The 21,862-nt window shown below is 40.9% G+C and overlaps 1 protein-coding gene and 1 pseudogene across 3 annotated transcripts in view; one reads left to right on the forward strand and one right to left on the reverse strand.

Annotated features, from left to right (window-relative positions):
* Positions 1–10,093: 10,093 nt before the first annotated feature.
* The window catches only part of WWTR1 (WW domain containing transcription regulator 1), a 207,147-nt gene continuing 195,378 nt past the window's right edge, over positions 10,094–21,862 (reverse strand). For all 3 annotated transcript variants that reach the window (XM_019024199.4, XM_063704293.1, XM_004037833.5), the window contains 3 exons: positions 20,667–20,800; positions 18,864–18,976; positions 10,094–13,851 (listed from right to left, as the gene is read on the reverse strand). In XM_019024199.4, coding sequence (XP_018879744.1) covers positions 13,667–13,851; positions 18,864–18,976; positions 20,667–20,800 — 432 coding nt within the window. In that variant the 3' untranslated portion in view covers positions 10,094–13,666. The remainder of the gene's footprint in view (positions 13,852–18,863; positions 18,977–20,666; positions 20,801–21,862) is intronic.
* LOC115934139 (uncharacterized) lies at positions 18,486–18,581 on the forward strand (annotated as a pseudogene).

The raw sequence follows: 21,862 nt of genomic DNA on the forward strand, positions 1-21,862 counted from the left end.
TCAGACTTGGATGTAAAGCCTGAGAGAGAAGAACAAGCTGTAACCCATAAGCACGAATTGGAGCCATGAGGGTGGACTGGAACCCTGTTCATTCTTGTTGCCTCTGATGGTATGGGTGCCTGCAGAAGCTGGAGCCCTTTGTCACGGAGCTAAAGACACACTAGGTGGCCCAGGAGACCCAGGCACTGAAGGAGAATCCTGGGGAAGATGAACAGTTGCAGGCCCAGTAGTCCTGTGTCAGTGAGGGGAGGCAATGGATAGCAACCATGCATGTGAGCTAAAAAGCAGATATTCCTTCTCTTCTGCCTCCAAAGCTCTCAAGAATCCCTCCTGCGGCGCACCCTAACAGGAAACACAGGAAAGGGAATTTGGGGAAATGTAGTTCTCTTTAGCCTGGCACATTACCAAACTGCTGTACCCGATGTAGAAAAGAGAGTGGCTTTTTAGTTTTCTTGTCTGTGTGTGTGTGTGTGTGTGTGGTTTCTTAGTCTAGGTCAGGGTTTCTCAACCTCTACACTATGGAAAACCTGCCACATTCTCCCATGACACGCTGTACGTGTCTGATTGCCTGTGTCACATTAGGTCACCAAACTTGTTCTTCTCCCTGGACTGAGAACTCAGAGACTATCTCATCAACGTTTGCATCTCTTTCAAGCGCTGGGCCTGGCACATGGTAGGTGCTCACTCAGTGGGATGTTATCATTGTTATGATGGTGTGACAAAGTTATTCTTCTCAAGGGAAAATGAAAGGGCTGCTCAAGCATTTTGGAATCAGGCCATTCATAATAAAAATAACCCCAGACCTTTGTAAGTGATGTGATTGACCAAGTGATTGACCACGTGTTCACAGTTGCCCATTTCTTACCCTCTGCTTTGTCATGACCGCACTTTAGTCAGGCCCCAGCTCTGCTTGCCCCAAAGCCTGAGCTGGCACGAAAATCCCCATTATCAGCTTAGCCAGAGAACTGTTCCTGTCAGTCTCTGCCCCCTTGTTTGCCCAACTTCCCGTTTCTGCTAAGCTCTGCCTACCTCTCCCAATAAAAGAAAAGCTTTTTCTGTTTGTCTCTGAGACATTTGCAAATTCCTGAGATTGGAGTGTTTTCCCTATTGCAATAGTCCTTTTGAGTAGTGTTTCTCCTTATCTAAGTGCATGTTTGTTTTTATTTGACACAAGCCTATGATATAGAAACAATGATAAGCCCCATTTTGCATAAAAGTAAAGTGAGGCTTAGAAAAAATAAATAACTTTCCCAGGGTCCGATAAACAGCAAATAGGAAATCCAGGATCCAAAGCCAAATAAATGGTCCGACTGTCTGAGGGTGAGTCCACTCCCTCTGCCACTGAGCTAGATATCTCACCAATTCTAAAATCATCTAGGAAGGAATGCTTGGATTCCTACATAGAACTGAAAATAATAAAAAGTGTTTTTTGTTTTTATTTGTTGGGGTTGTTTGTTTTGTTTTGTTTTGTTTTGTTTTTGAGACAGAGTCTCGTTCTGTAGCCCAGGCTGGAGTGCAGTGGCACGATCTCGGCTCACTGCAACCTCCATCTCCTGGGTTCAAGTGATTATCCTGCCTCAGCCTCCTGAGCGGCTGGGATTACAGGTGCCCACCACCACACCTGGCTAATTTTTGTATTTTTAGTAGAGACGAAGTTTTCACCATGTTGGCCAGGCTGGTCTCTAACTCCTGGCCTCAAGTGATCCACTCGCTTCGGCCTCCCAAAATGTTGGGATTACAGAAGTGAGCCACTGCACCCAGCCAAAGTGTTACTCTTTTTAGTGGCATAACTTTTACTGTTCATTTCACCTGAATTAGGGAAAACTATCAACTAAAATATAATCAATATCAGTATTTTTATATGATTACTCAAAACACCTCTCATGAAGAGAACTGCACATAGCAGCCTGCACTTATTCCTATGCTTTTTATTTCCCAAGTCATTCTATTTAGTGGTTTTACTTTGTCTGTGTGGAAGAGGCCAGAATGCAGAGACAGGCTTCTATAATCCTCAGAGTTAAAAGAAAAGAAAAGGCAACTCCCTGTGATCTCTGCCTTCTGTGATGGGCTGATCCTGTCCCTTCTCCCCTGCCCACCTTCCCACCAAGAGCTCTCACTCTGGTACAAACATGTCCTTCAGGGATAGCTGTGCTATTATCACCCTATTTGAAAGCTGAGGAAACTGAGGCTTGAAGAGGTTGCACAACAAGCCAAGGACACTGAGCTAGTCATGGCAGAGCAGGCATTAAACCTAGGACACCTGTACCTCAAGTCCAAGCTCCCCACCACCTGGCTGTCCTGCCTGTCCCCCTAAGTGTCAACACAAAGACGTCCAATGGCGGAACTACAGCTCTCCTGCACTCCACTGGTCAGGCAAGGAGAAGCTCGAGGAACCAAGCTGTATGAAAAGGAGCAGCAAGTACTGATGAGATGGGGCCAAAGGGGAAAATCCCCTGGAGGCTGATGTCAATGATCAGCCGCTAAACCTCCCAGGCTACTTTTAAACTTGCGTAACTTAACTTTCCAGGCTTCTTCCACAGTGCTTTGATTTCAATATTTCCCTGTGTGGCCTTTCCTGGAGCAGGGAGAGAAGGAGAGCTGGGTGCTAACTGTGATACTCAGCAATGGTGTAGCCTTGGAAAACCTCCCCCATTTCTTTGGGCCTCAGTTTCCTTCTCAGTAAATGAGAGCAATTGAGTCAGGCTGTTGCTAAGTTCCTATTTAGTGCTATCATGCTCTGGTTTTGGAGTTGTCATAAGTAGCCTGGGGCCAGGCGCAGTGGCTCATGCCTGTAATCCTAGCACTTTGGGAGGCTGAGGCAGGAGGATCACTTGAGCCCAGGAGTTCGAGGCTGCAATGAGCTATGACTGCACCAGTGTACTACAGCCTGAGCAACAGAACAAGATCCTGTCTCTAAAAGGAAGAAGAAGGAGGAGGAGGAGGAGGAGGAGAAGGAGGAGGAGGAGAAGGAGGAGGAGGAGGAGAAGGAGGAGGAGGAGGAGGAGGAGGAGGAGGAGGAGGAGGAGGAGGAGGAGGAGAAAAGAAGTAGCCTGGGTCTACAGAGCTTAGCTCCTTTGCAGAGCTTTAAAAAATCCCAGTGTCCATTCCCGCCCCACTTCCAGGTATATTAATTTAATTAAATGAGTTTGGAGGCCAGGCATCAGGCATCAGTCCTTTTTATTTTTAACTCACCAGGTGATTCTAATAAGGAAGCAGGATGGAGAACTGTTCTGGAGTGTTTCCAAACTCAAGTCCTGGAGGGCTTGCTAAACACAGAGCGTCAGCTCCCACCCCAAAGCTGCTGATTCAGCAGGCTTGGGGGTCGAGTATTGCTTCTTTTTTTTCTTTCCTTTTCTTTTCTTTCTTTTCCTTTCTTTTTCTTTTTCTTTAGCTGTCTTTCTTTCTCTCTTTCTTTCCCTCCCTCCTGTTCTTTCCTTCCTTCCTTCTTTTCCCTCCCTCTTTCTTTCTTTCCTTCCTTCCTTCTTTCTTTCTTTCTTTTCTTTCTTTCTTTCTTTCTTTTCCTTTCTTTCTCTTTCTTTCTTTCTCTTTCTTCCTTCCTTCCTTTCTTTCTTTCTTTCTTTCTTTCTTTTTCTTTCTTTCTTTCTTTCTTCTTTCTTCTTTCTTCTCTCTTCCTCTTTCTTTTTTGACAGTTTCTCTTTTGTTGCCCAAGCTGGAATGCAATGGTGCTGTCTCCATTCACTGCAACCTCCACCTCACAAGTTCAAGTGATTCTCCTGCCCCAGCCTCCCGAGTAGCAGGATTACGGGTGCACACCACCACGCCCGGCTAATTTTTTGTATTTTTAGTAGAAACAGGGTTTCACCGTGTTAGCCAGCTGGTCTTGAACTCCTGACCTCAGGTGATCCACTTGCCTTGGCCTCCCAAAGTGTTGGGATTACAGGTGTGAGCTACTGCACCCAGCCTGCTTCTTTTTGTAGAGATGGGGCCTTGCTGTGTTGCCCAGGCTGGTCTCCTATCTTGGCCTCAAGCTATCCTCCTGCACTGGCCTCCTAAATGCTGGGATTACAGACCTACGCCACCATGCCCTGCTGGACGTTTCTATTAAGTTCCTTAATGATGCTAATGCTGCCAGCCCAGATTCCACACTTTGAGAACTGCAGAAGTGTTTACACTCTCTTAAATAGTACCTATGGTCACATGAATTATTTTTTCCCAGCCTTGGAGAGCCTGAAGATTTCATCGCATTCTTAAAGATCCATGACCCCAGAAAAATTAAGAGCCAGATTAGAGTCTAATTTTGCATTGAAAGCTTTTTCTAGGCAGGGTTTCACAGCAGATGATTTTGCAACTGGTTCAGTCTTGGAGTAGTCCCAAGGGTGTATATTTGTGTTTGCTTAAGCACCTGGGCATTGCAGGCTATATGATGCCAACACCCTTACCAGTCCACACTCAGTTTCCTACCAAGAAATTGCAATACTAGGAGCATCAGCTTGGTAAAGAGAGTAAACATGACAACTTTTCCCAGCATCAAATGTGAATATTGTGGAGAGGTAGAAAAACAGGGAGAGGGGAAGAAAGAGAATTCCCGTGATGCTATTGAAGCAGAAATAAAACCTCTGCAGATAATCCTGCTGCCTATTGATGTTGGGGCCACAAACTTGGGAAAATGAATGTTGTGCCATCATAATCACCCTAAGGATCAGTTACATAACATTTAATCATAAATTATACTCATCCAAAATGTGGCATGGGAAGTTCATATGTAAACTTTAATGTATTTTTTTATTCTTTAAAAATTTCCATTTTTGTGAATGTTTTATAATGTACACAATACACTAGAACAGTCATTTTGTATTTAATTTATAACATTAAAAAATAAACAAGCAAACATACATACATCGGGGCTCCATGATGAAAAAAAAAATTGGAGATTACTCCTTAGGTGTCAAACTTGACTGCACCAGAATCACATGGAAGCTCACCAAACAAATGCAGAGTCTCAGACCTCAGTCTCTTTCAGGTTCAGGAGATCTGAGAAATTCATGGTTACATCAACAACTTGGGAAATTTTAAGGCAGGTGAGCCATTGACTCTACTGTGAACCCTGCTCTGAAAATGACTTTAGTTTTTTGTTTGTTTGTTTGTTTTTCCTCTTTGTACTTAATAACTTTATTCTGACTCAAAAGCCATAGAACTCCTCACCAAAGGACACATAGGTCAGTGCAAAGAAGGAAACAAACATGTCTGTATTCTGCATGTCTTTCTCTTTCCCCCTTCAGCAATGCCCCATCTTATTCCCAGCCCTGGTCGGCTGCACCCCTTGAGCCAGGCTCTGGTCACTCACTACACCATGACAAAGCCACCTGCCGCCTGCTAATGGTGACTCGGCTCAGCCATTAGAGGGCAGCAGATAACAGGTCACTAAGCAGATAATTTCTCCGCGAGCAGGTTTGCCCATCATTCTAAATAATCCAATTTTTCTCGAATATCTTCTCATCAAGGAACATTTTCCAAAAACCTCATAAATGCAAGTCATGGAAGTGACAGCAAACAAGTCCAAGATTGCACTGTCCAAAGGAAAGATTTCCGTGTTAGGCATGGCTCAAGGTGCTAGGTACAAAGCAAACAAAATCCCTGCTCTCATGCAGCTGACAAGTTAATGGGGGACAATCGAAAAGTAAGTTATCTCTCACTGTTAGATGGTGGTAAACGCTGCGGTGAAAGACGTGTCCTGGGCCAAGAGAGGGAAAAGCTCAAAGAAGGGAATGAATATTTATTGACCATCTATGAACGACTGGTTTTCACATAAGTCACTTCTCTTCATCTTCATCACTCTCTCATTGTACCCCTCCTTTTTTATTATGCCAATTTTACATGTAAAGAAACTGAAGTTCCCACCGGGCACGGTGGCTCACACCTGTAATCCCAACACTTTGGGAGACCGAGGCGGGCGGATCACCTGAGGTCGGGAGTTCGAGACCAGCCTGACCAACATGGTGAAACCCTGTCTCTACTAAAAATATAAAATTAGCTGGGCCTGGTGGTACATGCCTGTAATCCCAGCTACTCCACAGGCTGAGGCAGGAGAATCACTTGAACCCGGGAGGCGGAGGTTGCGGTGAGAGGAGATCATGCCATTGCACTCCAGCCTGGGCAACAAGAACAAAACTCCGTCTCAAAAAAAAAAAAAAAGAAAGAAAGAAACTTAAGTTCTGAGACTTTAAGAAACTTGGCTAAGGCCACGGCATTAATGAATACCTGCACAGTACTGAACTTCTTAACTTGTTGTCGGAATGAAGCCCAGCGCGAATTGTAAAGGAGACTGCCCACACATGCATTTTACTAGCGCTCACACACCCCACCTTCTCCAGGACTCAATATGCTACGTGGAATGTGCTGGGCCTCCTCTTCCCCAATTAACGTTTCACCCTTATTTTGGTTCTCTGAAACTCTTATTTTGCTCTATGTTAATCCCATAAATTGGTTCTCATTCTAGAGTGCAGACAGTAATGACTGTTAACTTCTGCTAAGCCCACAAATTAGTTTTCTCCATTTGTAGCCCAATTGATCACATCATCATTCCCCAGGGAAGATATTTGGTGGAGGTGGGGGGCTTTTTCTGGAAAGAGTACTCTAATCCTAATGGTAGAAGTGTCAGCTTTTCTGGTTGGGTAGTGAGAAATATGCTTTGTAATTTGGCTTGCTGAAGTTATGCCATTTATAAAGGTTAGAGTCAGAGTTAAAATATCAGTTTCTCAACCTCCTGTCTGTTATAGCTATCAGACTCAGAAGTGCTTTAAGAAAAGGAGTGCGGGCTGGGTGCGGTGGCTCACGCTTATAATCCCAGCACTTTGGGAGTCCAAGGCGGGCAGATCACGAGGTCAGGAGTTTGAGACCAGCCTGGCCAACACAGTGAAACCCCATCTCTACTAAAAATACAAGAATTAGCTGGACGTGGTGGCAGGTGCCTGTAATCCCAGCTACTTGGGAGGCTGAGGAAGGAGAATCACTTGAACCCAGGAGGCAGAGGTTGCAGTGAGCTGAGCTAATGCCACTGCACTCCAGCCTGGGCCATAGAGCTAGACTCCGTCTCAAAAAAAAAAAGAAAAAAAGGAAAAAAAAAGAGTGTGTGTTTGTGTACATGAACAAATGTAGAACATTCGTTCAAATACTAAGGAAGAGGATAGAATGGGAGAGTTTTAGACCATAGCAAAGGGAGCCTTTTATAGGTAAAGAGAATAAAGAATGAGACCTAAAAAGCTTCAGCAGATCTCAGGAGCTTACAATTGTATCTATTATTTCTGACAGTGCTGGCACTAGTGCCTGACTTCCAAGACTGAGGTTACTGAGGGTTTCATGTGTTTGTCTACTCATCTTCAGATCTCATTTCTGAGAAAGCTGAGAAAACAGATGGAATCGAAAGACTTAGAATTATAAAGATGTCAATTCTGCCAATTCTGCCTACCTGACTCTTAAAGTGCAATCCTATTCCAATAAAAATACACACACATATAGGAAGTAATGATGCCTAGCTCCAGAACACAGTAGGTTGTCAGCATATATTGTTTCCCTTCCATTTCTCCTCCTGTGCCTTTGTTTACCAGTTTTCCATTCCCAGAATTCTCTGCCTTGGCTTACCTGATGTTACCTCACCACCAAGCCCCGAATGATCTTTCTCTCCTAATCTTTATTAGCATTAACTTTGTGCTAAATACACAGTAGTATATAAGCTTTGTGGAAGCAGAGGCCATGATTTCAATTCCTTCCTATGCTCATAGTACCAAATAGATCCTTGTACAAGGAGAGGGCCGCCAACTCCTCTCCATTTTGGTTCATCTTCACTTTTTCACTTGTTTTCTTTAAGTCACTCTACTATTAAAAATCTTCCTGTGGCTTCTATTGTATAGGATAAACTCCAGCTCTGACTCAAAGCATACAAACTTTTTCACGGATTACTCTCCATCAACCTTGTTTGGTCTCAACTCCCACCTTATTGCCCTCACACTCTCGCTCTCCAGGGCCATAGACCTTCTTGTCACTCCTCTTTTAAAATTCTGTGCTTTCAGGTAGGCTGTCTCCTTTACCTGAAATGCCTGGGAAACTCCTTGGTGAATAAGGCTCAGACATTGGGACCTATTTGCGACTGTTCACAACTCTTTTCCTTCTCTACCTTGAGCTCCTATAACTCTTTGTCCCATAATGTATGGCCCCGATTAAACCATGGGGTTGAGTTTCCTTCATCCTTGTTTTTCCTATGCCTATTTAGTGCCTTCAACATGCCAGAAGCTCAGCAAGTACTTACTGACGATTCAATTAATGGACTCTCTCTCTCTCTCTCCCTCCTGGTTGGTTGGTATTGCTGACTCAGAATATTGGGGGATGTCAATGAAAGAAGGTCTTAAGAATTCTATATTCTTTAGTTCCCTCAGGAGAAACCAAATCTGACTTGGGGCCAGGGCCCCCAGACCCACCTGACTCTCTCCAACTATGAGAGACACCACTAGCTGCCTGGAAATTTTGGTGAGAGGCTATTTTAGGAGAAAATGCTGATAATTTCCCAGATTAATGCTTATAATTATTTCTTTTTTATAAATCCCTTGCCCCCACCCAGGGCCCCACACTCAGAAGAGCCCCACGCTTGGTGTAATGCTCTGCTGCCACCATCTTGAAATTCTTTTAAATTTGAGCAGGGGGCCCCGTATTTTTATTTTTCACTAGGTCCCGCTAATTATGTAGCCCATCCTGCCAATGAGTACATGATACATACTTCCCAACGTTTCCTGATTTGACAGTTTGTTGTTGTTGTTGTTGTTGTTTTGGGTTTTTTTTTTTTTTTTTTGACAGAGTCTCGCTCTGTCACCAAGCTGGAGTGCAGTGGCGTGATCTCGGCTCACTGCAAGCTCTGCCTCCCGGGTTCAAGGGATTCCCCTGCCTCAGCCTCCAGAGTAGCTGGGACTACAGGCGCCTGCCACTACACCCGGCTAATTTTTTGTATTTTAGTAGAGACGGGGTTTCACCATGTTGGCCAGGTTGGTCTTGATCTCCTGACCTCAGGATTCGCCCACCTCTGCCTCCCAAAGTGCTGGGACTACAGGCGTGAGCCACCGTGCGCCTGGCCGATTGGACAGTTTTAACACTGAAATTCCTGAATCTGGAAAAGCCCTTAGTCCTGGGCAAACCAGGAGAGTTGTCACCTTACTTCTGGTCCTCAAACTGCAAACCAATGTGCCATGCATTACTTTGACCTAATGACTTACAAGCAGAAAAGGTTATTTAGGACACATAAGCTTCCCCAGCATACTCTATCTGTGACCCCTATAAATAAATATTTCTAAACACAATTCTCTGCTAATTACAGTTCAAGGTTTTATCAACTCAAACTTTTAAGTTACAAGAAACCGATTTCAAAAAACAGTCAGTAGGAAAAGGTTGCAGAGTCTAGGTCAATGAAAGAGTTCCAGCAAGCCTATGAGCCATTGGGAATTCAGTCATTATTTATCTAAATTTCTGATTTGGAATGAGGTTGGTATATTAGTCACCAGCCAGTTTCATCTTCTATAAACTTTCGATTCACATTATTGATCCATATTTCTATTGGGCTGTTTGTTTTTTCTATTGGTTTATAAGAGTTTGTTGTATATTCTACACCGCCATACCTGGCTAATGTTTATATATTTTTGTAGAGACAAGGTCTCACAATGTTACCCAGGCTGGTCTCAAACTGCTGGGCTCAAGCAATGCTCCCGCCTCAGCCTCCCAAATTGCCAGGATTACAGGCATAAGCCATCGTGCCCAGCAAGAATCCTGTATTTTTGATGGTCTTGTCAAATCTGTGAGGATGTTGGGAGGACAATGTGATATATATATATTTAAAGATATATGTTTTTATTTTTAAAGGTGTATATATACACCTTTAAAAACCTCAGTGGACATTGTAAATAAAGTGGAAACTAGAATTCTGTGAACATTTAGAATGTTGAAGGCCAGACACGTGAGCCAAGAAATTGTTCGCCTGCAGATTTGTCTTTCTTTCATTGTCTGCCAGGAGGGTTACATAAGCCTGTCTTCAGTACCACCCAAATCCCCTAGTAAAAGGAACACAGACAAATAATGAAAAGTCAAAAGCTCCAAGTGGAAGTTCAATTGTCTTTATTTTTCTTATACAGATTCAGAGAAGTAAAAACCAGTACCAAACTCCAGGTAAAATGGTTTGATCTGATCGATTTGGCTGCATACTTTCGGTACGCATAACATTCTAAACTTAAAATAGAAATTTTTATATTACAAAACATAGAAGTAAAATTTTAAAAAGTGAAAGTACTAGCACATATATGTGTTAGAGAAATGGTCTCTGTCAATTGCCCATTTTCCCAATTAAATTAACCTACGATTTCCTTTTTCTAACAGCTTATTTTTTTCATAAAAGTTGTACTTTGAGAAGTTACTTTCTAATTACGTCATGAGAACACAACTTATAATTAGCAACACTTCTGTCACTCTAGATCACTTCTTCTGCAGAGAGCTTTTCAACCAAGTTGGCATCAACCAGCACAATAAAGTTTTCACTGTTTTACCTGTTTCCCGTATATGGTGTAATCAGTGAAAGAAATGGCATTTCACATCCTAAATAATATGGTGAAACACTGTCTAAAAATTACTTAGATTTAACAGAATTGCAATTAGGTTTTGACAATGTATTTACTTCAAGACAATGTATTTTATCAGGAAAAAAATATCTTGAAAGAAAGATCTCTGGAATTATTTTTCATTTGATATGCCTTTTCTGTGACAAAATTTTGGGGTGAAATGATGATATTTACTGATTGATTTAGTACTAAAAAGACTAGTACTAAGAAGACTAAAGACAGTTGTCTTATAATAAGAAATATAGTATAAATAGCACCTTATCAAGAATTCTGCAGGGGTTTTAACACTTACAGTAATAGGAAATAGCCATTAAAAAGTTGCTCTAACTTTAGATTTCTAACTTTAGTGTTCTTTAACAAAGGCCACATTTTGTGGCCTTAAAAACAAAAAATTATATCTGGCTTTATCTATTAGTAAACACAAAGGGTCCATATTTTATTCTGAAAAAATATTTATTATATTCATTCATAAATGTTCTAACTAATTTAACTAAAAAAATCTTCTAGTATTTTCTAATGCCACAAGCTTACTAGAAAATTACTTCTAAAAATTGGTAATATAAATCATCGATGATTTACCTACTTTAAAAAAGAGGGGTGTCTGTTTCTCTTACATTTAATAACCTGAAAATGAGTCTATAAAAATATTTTTAAAAAATACAGTAACACTGCTGAGTTTTGTTAGGTCCCTTGTTTTTTTAATTTTTTATTTATTTATTTTTTTTTTAGCAAGAATGTACAATTCTTTTTGCAATTTTTTGCTAACAAAAGACAAAAAGAAAGAGTGCTCCCTTCAATTTAGTAGCAATAAAATCATCTATCTTCATCTCTCTCAGAGGGCTTAGGGAGAGTGAAAGGAATTAGAGGAACATAAACCATGGGTCCTTCAGGTAAAAGAAGTCATTTCATAGTGATGGAGGCAACAGCAGGCTACGCTCTTGTCTGCCTGCACGCTCAGCATCAGCATGCCCTGCCCCTCCTCCTCCCACATAAGGTGCACCAAAGCCTTCTTTTCTTCTACAACAGAGTCTTCCGGTATAAAGATGGCAACAGAAAATTGTTGCTTTGTCCTTTTGGGGCATCTCTTGCATCTCCTGCTTGTTTTGCTTTCGGGGTACTATAACTTGTCTCTTTCCATTTCACAACTAGTATCCTTTCCACAATATTCCATAACTTCGCTACTTCATCTCTGACCTTTTCACTTGCCTTCTTTCCAACATGATCCAATGTACTCTGTACATGTATATTCCGGTAGATCAAAAGGAATCTTATTTAAGATCCCCAACAAATAAGTCCCCCATGGAAATTGAAAGTATCCTCTCAGAGACTCAAATTATTAAAGTCTTTCAAAAAAGATTAAATTCATAGATTATAAATAATATTAGTTCAAAATATTAAACAGTTGAGGACTTCATTGGCAATGCAGGCAGACTGCATGCCAGTTGAACATGATGCTCTCTCAGTCCTTAAAAGCTAATTAAAAATGGTTTTGGTTACATAAGAGGTATTGAATACATATTTCATGCCTTTTTATACCAACTGTAGCAAACAGGGTTAGGATAATATACTTAGGAATCAATTTTACTGAATTCAGAAACATTTATCTTCACCATACACCCTCAAAGGGCATTTTTTTTTACACGTCAGTCAGAGATCTGCTTCATCCTTCAGTTTCATAGATAGAATTATTTTAAACACTTGAAATCTAGGAAGCAAACCTGACAAGGCTTCAGAATTTAAAAGCAACAGCTCACTGTGTGTGGTGTGCTATCAGGTTGAAATCTATGTTGTCCTGATGTTTTCAGAGTTATTTCAAAAGACAAAAATACAGTTGCCACTGATTTATCAAAAACATTTGGCTGCCTTTTGTCATCAGCTACAAAATTACAGTGCTTTATAAAATAAACATCAAGGCCGGGTGTGGTGGCTCACGCCAGTAATCCCAGCACTTTGGGAGGCCGAGATGGGTGGATCACCTGAGATCAGGAGTTTGAGAACAGCCTGACCATTATGGTGAAACCCCATCTCTACTCAAAATACAAAAAATTAGCCAGACGTGGTGGCAGGCGCCTGTAATCCCAGCTACTCGGGAGGCTAAGGTAGGAGAATCGCTTGAACCCAGAAGGCGGAGGTTGCATTGAGCCGAGATTGTGCCATTGCATTCCAGCCTGGACCACAAGAGCAAAACTCGATCTCAAAAACAAACAAACAACAACAAGAAAAAAAAAAAAACCATCAGATTCTAAGCTGCAATTTTTTAAATCCCAAGTTGTAATATTTCAAAAACTTTTTTTTGAATAAAATGCTCATAATTAGTACCAAACTGGTCTCTTTCACAAGATCTGTAGTGTAAGAACTGTGACTAATGCTGCTGCTGCTACTTTCCCGCTGGAGGGACTAAGTTGTCTAGATGCTCTGCAGTAAAATAACGAAAGATAAGCTACAATAGGACTGTGTGCCTTTAGAAATACAGACATTAAAGAGCCATCAGAGCCAGCATGGATTCAAAATTACATTGTATTCCATACAGTAGAATTTTACTATCCATACAATGATTTTTAAAGCTCAAGTTAAATAGTTTTTAAAGCATTTGGTACTACTGTCATCAATACAGTTTTTGAAACTGTAAATCCGGTCGAATTTTGTGCACATTTCCTGGACCAAGATGCCCTCAGAAGTAACTGCCTGTGGTCAGCTTTTTATGGTTTAAAATCAATTGGTGTATAAATTTCAATTAACACCCATAAAGCTTAGCCATGGGGCAGCAGAGAAGAAAGAGAAAAGTATTCTGCATAATCAATCCTGCAGACACAATTCTGTATAATCTGTCACAAGAATGCAGGCTTGCAGAAAATGAAAATAGAATATTTATTTATGTTTAACTTAAGTTACTCTCAATCAAAACCAGGCAATGATTAAACTGGCAACATAAAAAGGAGGGAGCACGAGTCATGGAGGCAGGAAGTGGTGCACCTGCAGACTTGCTCTGCTCCATCACTTTTTCCAAGAGGCCCAGGAAATGTAAGGTCATGGCTACATCCAAGTTACAATGGTAGTGATTACAGCCAGGTTAGAAAGGGCTCACTTTTGTTCAGAGCAGACTCTACATCATTGAAGAGGGGGATCAGGTCTTCAGATTCCAAAGTTCCTAAGTCAACGTTTGTTCCTGGAAGACAGTCAAGGAAATCAGGGAAACGGGTCTGTTGGGGGTTGATGTTCATGGGTGTTTGTCCTGCGTTTTCTCCTATAACAAAATGAAAAGAAACCATTTTAATTCCTTCTTTTAGGCTCTTGAAGGAGGAACAGTTCAAGTATTTACACAACCCTCACCTTCATGTCTTCAATTACCACATTATTGACCCTTACTCATAAGAGGTACAGAGATGTGGAAGAAATCGAAAATTATTTCTGGATAGGTGTGGTCCAGAATGGAAAAGGCCAAGGAGATAAGGAGCATGTGAAAGGCACTGTGGATCTGATCTATGATCTGTGCCTTCCCATGACAAAGGTGTGAAGAACTGTTTTACAAAAGAGTAGAGAGGCCCTGTCTGTAATAAACAGCTTATTACAGAACTATAATCTACAGGTTTCATTGTAAACTTATGTTTACCCATACCATCCTTCTTTATGTTCAAAGAGAATGGTGTGAAGCTTCTTTCAACCAGGTTATTAAAAAGTTGTCTTCATTGATGACTTTAGGCATCATTTATAATGGCAGTTCTGCAGACGTTCTCCCTCTTTCTGTAATACCTACACCCTACAACTATCTGCCTTTCTCACAAGCATATGAGCACAGTGGATATGAGCATGTTAAGGCTTTGAGTCTTAGAGTAAAGAAATCTTTTGTTTTCTTTAAGCCACTATTTCCTAAACCCATTTAATCACTTAAGCCTATTTTGGCAGTATGTGTATTCTAATAGAACTGAAGTTCTACAGAACACAGGTGAGAAAATGCTGTACTAGAGGAAAAGTAGGTGTCTGGGATATGACATGAAGAATATAGGTTCTTTATGTGTAATAGTATGGGACAGAATGCACTACTGACTTTTGTGTCATTAGATCAAGCTTTGTGGCTGTGTAAGCTTAGACACACTTAACTTACCTGATTCTCAGTTTACCCATCTAGAAATTGGGATTATATGCTCCTTTTACAAAAGTTGGAATAAAGTGCCATATAGTGTCTGCCACATATCCATGGCTCTGGGTGTCATTGATATATACAAAGTTATATACATACAAAAATATAATAAATGTTGATTGTCCTGAGAGAAAGAAAAACCTAGGTCTTCAGCCACTATTAATTACACAATATCAAAACAACAGGTTAATTCAAAAAGTCCCAAACAATTTTCTGAAGAGATAATATCTACTTCAAAAATTGAGAAGCATTGATAACTAAGGCCAGCTTCCACCATAACGTCATTTTTTAAAAACTTGTTAAATTATCTTTTGTGTGTTACAAGTGCAGTAGCCTTCCTGAAACGTGTGTAGGGAAGTTTCACTATTTTAAGCAAAATTGCAGAAAGTTCACTTTAGCAATCTGTGTTTTCCAAGGAGAAAAATTATATTCTTCCAAATGATGAAGGAACCATCATCCAATTTGGATTTTGGTGATAGCAAAACACAATGGCTTTTCTAGAAGTCACAAAATATAAATGACTCCTGGGCAACATTTTACAGTATTTTCATTGCAAAGGGTAGTAATCTGAAAAATTAAATCAAATTCAACAATATGACCTCAATATACTGTTACTGATATTGAAAAATAACGTAAAAGAAAAAAAATCCAAAATAACTTTCTTCTACTTACTAGAGTGTAACAGATAAAAATGAGGCTTTAAAAAGTGTCTAAAAAACTATCTGATCTAATGTGCTGGATGTCTTTTTTTCTCTTCATCTCCAGTTAGAATCATTCATTTTTACTAATTTCCCATTTTAACTTTCAAATACTCAAGAATATAATTTTTAGCCAAGCAAAATCTCTGTTTTAAAGAATTTCTAGGCCGGGTGTGGTGGCTCATGCCTGTAATCCCAGCACTTTGGGAGGCCGAGGTGGGTGGATCACCTGAGGTCAGGAGTTCAAGAACAGCCTTGCCAACATGGTGAAACCCTGTCTCTACTAAAAATACAACAAACAAACAAACAAACAAAAAGAAAAAAACAGTGCCAGGCATGGTGACGCACCCCTGTAATCCCAGCTACTCAGGAGGCTGAGGCCCGAGACTCATTTGAATCCAGGAGGTAGAGGTTGCAATGAGCTGAGATCACACCACTACACTCCAGCCTGGGTGACAGAATGAGACCCTGTCTTAAAAAAAAAAAAAAAAAAAAAAATTCCTCTTATCCTTTCTTCTCAGGATGGAAGGCATGAGGATACTGGCTAAGCTTCTTCATTAAAGTTAACTATCTTAAAATAGAAGCAGCTCTGCAATCTCATAGTAATCTTTTTGGTCTTTGCAGTTTATCCACTTAAAAAGTGGAAGAGACAAACACAAGGCAATTCTTTTTTTTTTTTTTTGAGATGGAGTTTCGCTCTTGCTGCCCAGGCTAGAGTGCAATGGCACAATCTCGGCTCACCGCAACCTCCGCCTCCCGGGTTCAAGTGATTCTCCTGCCTCAGCCTCCCGAGTGGCTGGGATCACAGGCATGTGCCACCACGCCCAGTTAATTTTGTATTCTTAGTAGACACAAGATTTCTCCATGTTGGTCAGGCTGGTCTTGAACTCCCAACCTCAGGTGATCCACCCACCTCGGCCTACCAAAGTGCTGGGATTACAGGCGTGAACCACCGTGCCCAGCCACAAGGCAACTCTTAAAAGGGTGTGATTACTGCAGAATATTCTGGAAGGATGGATGATTTCCCAGCCTTTGCTCATGTTATTCCCTTTACTGGATCTTCACACCAAGCCCAGCTGTTGTTTCCATGTATGTTTTGCAAATGGAGTGCTCAGCTGGCTCGTTTCCCTTCAGCATGTGGCCAGCGCGTGGTCCACAGGCCTGACAGATCTTTTCTAGCCACACTTGAGCTCTGCCTGCCCCCACAGCTTTCCTCATTTTGCTACTGTATAATTACATTTCTCCCCTTGAGAAGATGTATGTCCAGTTCCTACAAAGACTTCACAGAGGTGGCCCCACACTCAATGAGCTGACTCTCACTTAACCAGGTTAACTTGGCACTCACATTCCCACACTCAATGAGCTGACTCTCACTTAACCAGGTTAACGTGGCACTCTGACATTATCAAGTCCATTGTGTGCATGACGTCGGTCTTCGTACTGGAGAAGAGCACTTTGAGCTGGTCTCTGTGATCTCATGACTCCTCACAACTCTGCCGTGAGCATATCACTCCCACTTTACGGGTGAGAAATCTGAGGCTGACGGAGGCTATGCAACTTACCCAAAGGCGCTACTAGGAATGGAGAAGCAAGGATTCAAATCAGGCTGCCTGTTGGCTAAAACTATGTTCTTTTCAGGACATCATTTAATTCCACATTACGGCTTCAAAATAAAACACTCCCTACTTACCCACTTGAGGTTATTTTAAAGAGACATAGAGTAGAATCCATCCTCTTTTATTTTTTTTTTTTTTGAATGTCAAACTTAGATTTAGATCTCCTGAGCTTTTTTCCTTAACTTTGCTTTTTATCCTTACTGGCTTCCCAGTGTTTAGAAGATGAAAGTAAAGAATTATTAAACATAGGAAGGAGCCACTTCCTAAGGCTATTCCAAAGATAGCAAAATAAACCTCACACTCAAAAAGCAGAGAGAGAGATAAAGGTGGCAGGGGGTGGTGGTGGGGGAAGAACTGAAGTAATAAACTGAAGAACAGTAAAACAATCAGTGCAAACTATTCCTGTGTGACTCCTCACAAGACAGGCTTTGCAATCTTCTCAATGCAAAGATGACAACCTACACGAAAGACGCCGGGGGAGCAGCTTTAATGTACTGCATTTGTAAGACACCTGGCTATGAGTTTGACTCTTGATCTTTCCAACAATTTAGACTCACAACACAAAGAGGAGCCATCAAAGAGTAGAGTGTAAAAAACTACAGGCACTATGGCAAACACTTTGGGGGAAGCAATTTTTTATTTTCAACACAAAACAATTACTTTCGTCAATGATAATGGAGAAGGAACTTTCATGAATAACTCCAAATAGTGGACACCCTGGCTGTCATTTATTTTTGGTTCTAGAATATCTTCTTAGAGTTTATGACTTTCATAATTAAGTCTAGGTAAGGCTAATAAGACTAACTTCAGTTTCTGCAATTGGAAGTCTCACTCCTTGAGAAAAGGAGAAAAAGAAAGGTAATCGGGAAGCCTGGTGAGGCTGGACCTGAAGGATGCACAGGCTGGGGACAAGGTAAAAGTAACCCTGACTCTCTTCTCTTTAATTCCTGAGGGAGGATGTCGTTACCATGTTGGAACTTGGAAGTGACAATTTTGAATCCTCTGAGTTGCTCAGCATTCCAAATACCCACTGCCAATTGCTTTTCAAATGCAGTGAATGACATGAAAAAAATCGGATACTGGAACTATAAACCAGTGTCACTTTCCAGGAGAAAGGGTGGCCCATATATTACAACTAAAAACTAGAACAGCATAAATACCCCAATGTGGAAACATGGCAAAGCAAACAGTGATGTCTTGATGCAATTGTGAGGAAGGGACTATATGGAGCAAAGATGAATTAAAAAAAAAAAAAAAAACAGAATTTAAAATCCTGCGCCCAGATGTAAAACTATACTTGTATAATCTATGAGGAACGGGCTACAGTTTATTAATAGTGCCTGGGGGTTCAGTGGCTTTTCAGTTGTTATTTTATGTTGTCGTTGAGATTGAGTGTTTCTGGTTGGATTTTAAAATTGAGATGACCGTACTCGCTCTGGCAGCACCTATACTAAAACTGGAATGATTAGCACGGCCCCTGCATGAGAATGACATGTAAATTTATGAAGCATTCCATTTTTTTTTCAACATTTTTACAGACACTGGGGACTACTGGGAGTGGGGAGGAACAAGGGGTGAAAAACAAACTATTGGGTACTATGCTCACTACCTGGGTGACGAGAGCAATCGTATCCCAAACCCCAGCATCACATAACCATGTAGCAAACCTGCACATGTACCCCCAAATATAAAATAAAAGTTGAAATTATAAAAATAAAAGAAAAGAAAAATAAAATTGAGATAACCGAAGAGATCATTTAAAAAACACAAACCCATTGTAAGTGCTTGCAGGCTTTGCTCCTACCTGTATCCATCTCATCCACATTGCTGAGGAAGTCCTCCGGAGTTGTGGGGACACTGTAGCACCCTAACCCCAGGCCACTGTCAGTGCTCTGCTCCCTCGAATGATATGGCCCTCTGCAAAGCAAAAGATGAAGAAACTTCAATATGAGCCCACTAAATAAATCTCAAAATTAAAACACAGTCACAAAAGCTCTAAACTAGTGCAGTTGTGCCATGCTGCCCAACTTTCCAGGTTAGGGAGGAAGGAAAGTTTTAATTTTGAAATACATACCCTCATGAAAATGAAAATAATCATGTGTGGCCATTCACAGTAAACTGACATTGATTTCCTTTTCACCTCAAAATAACCATTTGAACATTCTTCAACATACAGAGTATGACACCATTTATGTAAAACTTAAAAAAAAAAACAAAAACTATGTTGAATATTGCTTATGGATACATACACTAACAGGCAGTAAGGGGTATAAAAAAGTCTGTGTGATGGACACACGCCAGTTTCTGAATAGTGGCTACCACTGGGGACAGAAGGGAAAAGAAACGAGATTTCAGTGGTGGGGGGATGGATTCAAATATTAATTGTAATATTTTATTTGTTAAAAAGTAAGATTAAATGAAACTATGGCAAATCTGGGTAGTGGGTACAGGGGTAATTCATGTTATTCTTTGTACTTCTCTGTGTTTCAAATACTTTAAAATCAACAATTTAAAACCTCCATTACTTATTATTTCAGCTACTATTTGTTTTTATCTCTATCTTTAATAATGTTCATAATTGTATTGTTTGTTTGCCAGACGTCTCTGCAAGGGCAGAATAAAAGGCACAGGAAATACAGAATTGCCCTTTTTATTTGATTTAAAAACTACTTCTGCTCATGAAGATATTTCTGGCTAAATTCTCTTTCCCTTTTGCTCCTTTGTTTTAATCACTTTTTAAATTGTGAAATTATTTTAAACTCACATAGAAGATGCAACAAGAGTACAGAGTTCCCATGTACCCTTCACCAGCTTCCCCAGTGATAACATCTTACATAACCATAGTGCAATTACCAAAATCAGAAATCTGACACTGTAGAACATTATTTACTAAACTATAGATCTTATTCACATTTCACCCTGAACATCATTTCTTTTTTTTTTGAGACGGAGTTTCACTCTTGTTGCCGAGGCTGGAGTGCAATGGTGCAATCTCAGCTCACCGCAACCTCCGCCTCCGGGGTTCAAGCAATTCTCAGCCTCCCGAGTAGCTGGGATTACAGGCATGCACCACCACGCCCTGCTAATTTTGTATTTTTAGAAGAGACAGGGTTTCTCCATGTTGGTCAGGCTGGTCTCGAACTCCCGACCTCAGGTGATCTGCCCACTTCGGCCTCCCAAAGTGCTGGGATTACAGGCATGAGCCACCGCGCCTGGCTGAACATAATCTCTTAATTGTTCTGTTCTCAATTTGCCATATGGCATGCTTTTATCCCCTGTTGGTTACATAAAACCAGAAGATTCTTCCAAGTATAAGTACTAGACAACACCATCATGTTTAAAAATATAAGTTCATGCCCATTTTCAAATTCTTGACTAGGGGTTTACTCTACGTCCTATCACCAATTTTTTAATTTGGAAATTTTTTAACAGGCAGATGATATCCCCTGCTTTTCTTTTTTCTGCCAGCTCCTCCCACTTCCTCCCTTTATTCTCACCCTCAACCCTCAAGCTCCCCACCTCTTCCCAATGTAAACAAAGATCCTATTATAGTCTAGATCACATAATAAAGAGAATAAAAATAAGTGGCCCCCAAATATTAACTTACCCATTGAGGAAAGGATCTGAGCTATTATTAGTGATGGATCTCATGTCTGGGGTCATCGTGGGTGGGTTGACAGCAGCCTGAACTGGGGCAAGAGTCTCAGCTTCCATGGGGAGCTGTCGACAGAGGGCAGCTTCCTACAGTCAGAATAGGAAGCAAGAGTCATGCACTCATTGTCACAAGGCATGGAGCAAAGTGTACTTCACATCAAAACTTTTCACCAAATACAAAGCCCTGTGTATTTACTCCCAGCAAGTCAAAATCACCAGGCAACCATTAGTATTCTTTCTCTGAAGCAAGTCTTACAGACATAAGTCACTTCACATTCACAAAGTTAATGGGAAGCTCAGCTATTATTTGACCTAAGGGCACTTAATGTTGCAATCATCCCACCCATGCAATTATTTAAACACCCAAATCATAGAAAGCCCTCTCAAAACACTTTGTCAGAGACAAGGCTATTTCTATCTCAGGTTCTCAAACCAAATCTATATCAATCAAAGCAATCAGACTCCTCTGGACTATAAAGTACATTCTGGTCTTTGCCACTTACAGGCCAGTAAAACTGTGGAATTACAGAGTCCAGGCTCTACATTAAATTGCATCTGGCAGTTTTATGTTTACAGACAGGAAAGCAAAACAATGAGTTGAAAGTTTACTTTAAAAAGTCAATCAGTGGCCAGGGGTGGTGGCTCACGTCCATAATCCCAGCACTTTGGGAGGTCGAGGTGGGCGGATCACTGGAGCCCACAAGTTCGAGACCAGCCTGCAACATGGTGAAACCCTGTCTCTACAAAAAATACAAAAATTAGTTGGGTGTGGTGCTACTTGGGAGGCTGAGGTAGGAGGAGCCCTGTGCCTGGGAGGTTGAGACTAAAGTGAGCAGAGATCACGACACTGTACTCCAGCCTGGGTGACAGAGTGAGACGCTGTCTCAAAAAAAAAACAAAAACAAAAAAGTCAATCTATTTGACTACTTTGTTGACTAAAATGCTGAAGGTTGGGGAACCATGTAGATCCAATCCAAATCCCACAGACAAGTAACTGTTTCACAGCATATGGATTTCATTAGCAGAAACAAATAATACAAGCATTATTTTATAAAAGCTAGCATTACATTGCTAAGAAGAGTCAATCCAAAAGGCTATAAATTTACTGACTGCGATTACTTTCTCTAGGTATAATCTCCAGGAGTCTCT

The sequence above is a fragment of the Gorilla gorilla genome, chromosome 2 (genome assembly GCF_029281585.2).
Source record: "Gorilla gorilla gorilla isolate KB3781 chromosome 2, NHGRI_mGorGor1-v2.1_pri, whole genome shotgun sequence".
In the NCBI taxonomy this organism is placed as follows: Eukaryota; Metazoa; Chordata; class Mammalia; order Primates; family Hominidae; genus Gorilla; species Gorilla gorilla.